Source organism: Equus quagga, chromosome 5, assembly GCF_021613505.1.
Source record: "Equus quagga isolate Etosha38 chromosome 5, UCLA_HA_Equagga_1.0, whole genome shotgun sequence".
NCBI lineage: Eukaryota > Metazoa > Chordata > Mammalia > Perissodactyla > Equidae > Equus > Equus quagga.
This window is the reverse complement of record NC_060271.1, coordinates 15,236,717-15,239,887: the sequence shown is the minus strand read 5'-3', so window position 1 is coordinate 15,239,887 and position 3,171 is coordinate 15,236,717. Positions and strand designations below refer to the sequence as shown.

At 47.6% G+C, this 3,171-nt stretch overlaps 1 protein-coding gene across 1 annotated transcript; it reads left to right on the top strand.

Annotated features, from left to right (window-relative positions):
- Positions 1–2,019: 2,019 nt before the first annotated feature.
- On the top strand, positions 2,020–2,967 carry LOC124238911 (olfactory receptor 2G3-like). Its single transcript, XM_046660136.1, has one exon. It carries the CDS (start codon positions 2,020–2,022, stop codon positions 2,965–2,967), a length of 948 nt encoding a protein of 315 aa, XP_046516092.1.
- The last annotated feature ends 204 nt before the right edge of the window (positions 2,968–3,171 follow it).

Sequence of the window (3,171 nt, the reverse complement as noted above, 5' to 3'; positions counted from 1 at the left end):
CATTTTGGTGGTCGTGCTATTAGCATCACGGCTCAGAAGTCTCACTGAGGTGTTGGCAAGTCACACAGATTGGAAAATTAGTTAGATCCACATGGCAAAGGCCTAAAATTCCAATCTGAGAAAGGAAGCGATAGATGAAACAGTATCTGCAGAGTGGACCAGGAAGGGAGGTCAGTAAGAAGCCACTGAAAAAGTCCAGGTCTGAGGTGTGGACTGGTAGAAAGGAGGATGTGATCACCTCCTCATTCGCACCTTTCATCATCTAGGCTTCAGGGTTTGCTGTTTGCACTGCTGATCAATGCTAAGCTATTGAAAATCTCCCCTCTCAGGGTCTAAGATTCTGAGCTTCCCTACTTCTTCTCTTCCCTTCACCAGTGTTCCTGACCTAGGACAGTTTTCTTCTTCATCCAATTATTGGTGTTCCCTAAAGCTCAGCACAAAAATATCTCACCATCTTGTTTTGCCCATATAGGCTCAGACAACTTTTCCATCCTCCGGACCTCCACCACATCCTGCGGCAATCAGTCCTCATAATCTTGTTTTCTGCCCTGTCCTCAGGAACCTTAGGTGTTTGAATATGCTATGATAGCTCCTCTCTTCTCCTTCCACTCCTCCTGGCACCCACCTTCCCATTACCTAAATTGCTACCATTTATTGAGGACTTTCAATAGACCAGGTATATTTCATACAATCTCCACTACGGAGCAGGAATTACTGATAGGAGGCTAAGTGACTTGGGAGTAGATAAAGAGGGTACAAGGCTCAGATGTGTTGGCGCCCAAGTCTATGCTCCAGGTACTCTCCTATGCTCTGGTCTCATGTCTCCAACTCCCAGAGAGAATCTCCTGCAACACAATCCTGCTAAGCTGACTGTTCAGCTCAGCCCTCCCCTTGGTGCTTTGGCACTGATGCAATCACAGGTCTCCAGCCTGTTATTTCTGGTGTCAAAGAATAGCAGTGTCGAGAGGGTCCTTTGGAGTGGTCAAGTCCAATAGCACCCAAGATCACACAGCAAATCAAGGGCAGGGTCAGGACCAGCCTCCCACTCTTCTGATTTCCAAAATTGTTCCACTTATACTGACCCCTTTTACTTGTCTAGTGTTTTGTATTTTGCAAAATTTCTTGACATACAGTATCTCACATGCTCCTTGCCACTACACTGTGCCATAGATGTTTCATCTCTACCTAACAGATGGGGAAATTGAGGCCGGTGGAGGCAAAGAGACTTGCCCAAGCTCACGCAGCTGGGTAAGTGACAACCATGGGACATTCAGGAGGAGCTGAATTTAAAATGTGGTCATGGGTGGTCATTGTAAGGATTCAACAGAAAATCCCACAGATATCCAAGCACAGGAAACAAAGCTCAGACAGGTATCAAGGGAACTGGCGTAGCAAGTCAGGAACCAGAGTCACTTTCTCACTTGCTCAGGGCTGTGAGGTCTCTCCTCTCTGCTTCCCAGCATGTCTGCTCTTTTATCATCTCTGCAAGGCCTTCACTTTTCTTCTCTTTAGCTTCAGCTCCCCTGTGACTTTGAGTTACAACCACACCAGCTCGGGGTTGATGGTACCTCAGGCATCCACAGCCCACTGACAAGGACTTTCAGTGTCATCATTTTAAATTCTCAGCAGAGAATTGTCCTCCAGGTTGGGACAAGTGTACACTGGTGGTAGAATTCGGCAGTGGCCAGAGGTTGGCTAGGTCCCCTGTTAGAAACAAGGCTCCCTAATGCCTTGCCTTCTGTAGGTGAAGGTGGTTTCCAGACAAGAGCATGTGGGCCGTCAGCCATTCTATAATCTATTACAGGTAGGAATCCAGATCTTCTGATTTATTTCCCAGTGTCAGAGCTGCCCTAGCTTCCTATCCCTTTTCATCCAACTCAACAAAGTTTTGACCAAATCTATGCAAGCTGCTGTGCAAGGTGCTATGTGTGTGACTCAGCGTCTGTCAACTCTGTTCTCCCTCCCCCAAGGCCAAGGAAGGAACAGGGAACTCTTTGCCACTTTATTTGGGAGATCACCATGCAGGGCCTTGGCAAACAGAACCACAGCTCTGTGTCCGAGTTCCTCCTCCTTGGCTTCTCCAGTGAATCACAGATCAGAATGGCCCTGTTCACCTTCTTTCTCCTCCTCTATCTCATCACCCTTTTGGGCAACGGACTGATCATCACCCTGATCTACCTGGATTCACGCCTCCACACACCCATGTACTTCTTTCTCAGTATTCTCTCCTTGGTGGACGTGAGCTATATCACCACAACTGTGCCTCAGATTTTGGTTAATATGACGCATCCAAGGAGGACCATCTCCTGGGGAGCTTGTGTAGCCCAGATGTTCATCTTCTTGGTCCTAGGCATTGCTGAGTGTGTCCTCTATGCCATTATGGCCCTTGACAGGTATGTGGCCATTTGTTTCCCCCTTCACTATACCCTACTCATGAGCCATCCCATTTGTATCAAGATGGTCATAGTCTGTTGTTTCATTAGCATAGCTGGGGCTCTGATCTACACTATCTTCACCATGCGTCTGCCTTATTGTGGCCCCCATGAGATAAACCACTTCTTCTGTGAGGCCCCTGCTGTTCTGAAATTAGCCTGTGCAGACACATCCCTCAATGACCAGGTGGACTTCATCTTGGGTTTCATCCTGCTTTTGGTCCCACTCTCCCTCATCCTGGCCTCATATGTCTGCATCTTTGCTTCCATCTTAAGAATCCGTTCATCCCAGGGAAGGCTTAAGTCCTTCTCTACGTGTGCTTCTCACATCACTGTGGTCACCATGTTCTATGGGCCAGCCATGATCATGTACATGAGGCCTGGCTCCTGGTATGACCCAGAGAGGGACAAAAAGCTAGCACTGTTCTATAACGTTGTCTCTGCCTTCCTCAACCCCATCATCTATAGCCTCCGGAACAAGGATGTAAAGGGGGCCTTTCTGAAAGTATTTGGTGACAGAGGGACAGCTCAGTGATCCAGAATGTTTCAAAGTTGTCCAGAATCATGAGCAGATTTGATAAGGCACATGTGGCATCAGAAAATACATCAGTTCTGATCAGCCTGAACCTTTCTGGGGCTGTGAGCAACTGAGAGAGGCTGTGGCCATTCCTAAACTAAAAGTCTCCCCATTGATTGGAAAATTTTCAGCTACCACCACCCGACTCACTCAGTTGAGTAT

What these genes read in the sequence shown, in the direction of transcription:
- LOC124238911 (XM_046660136.1), top strand. Translation starts at nt 2,020, where the DNA reads ATGCAGGGCCTTGGCAAACAGAACCACAGCTCTGTGTCCGAGTTCCTC.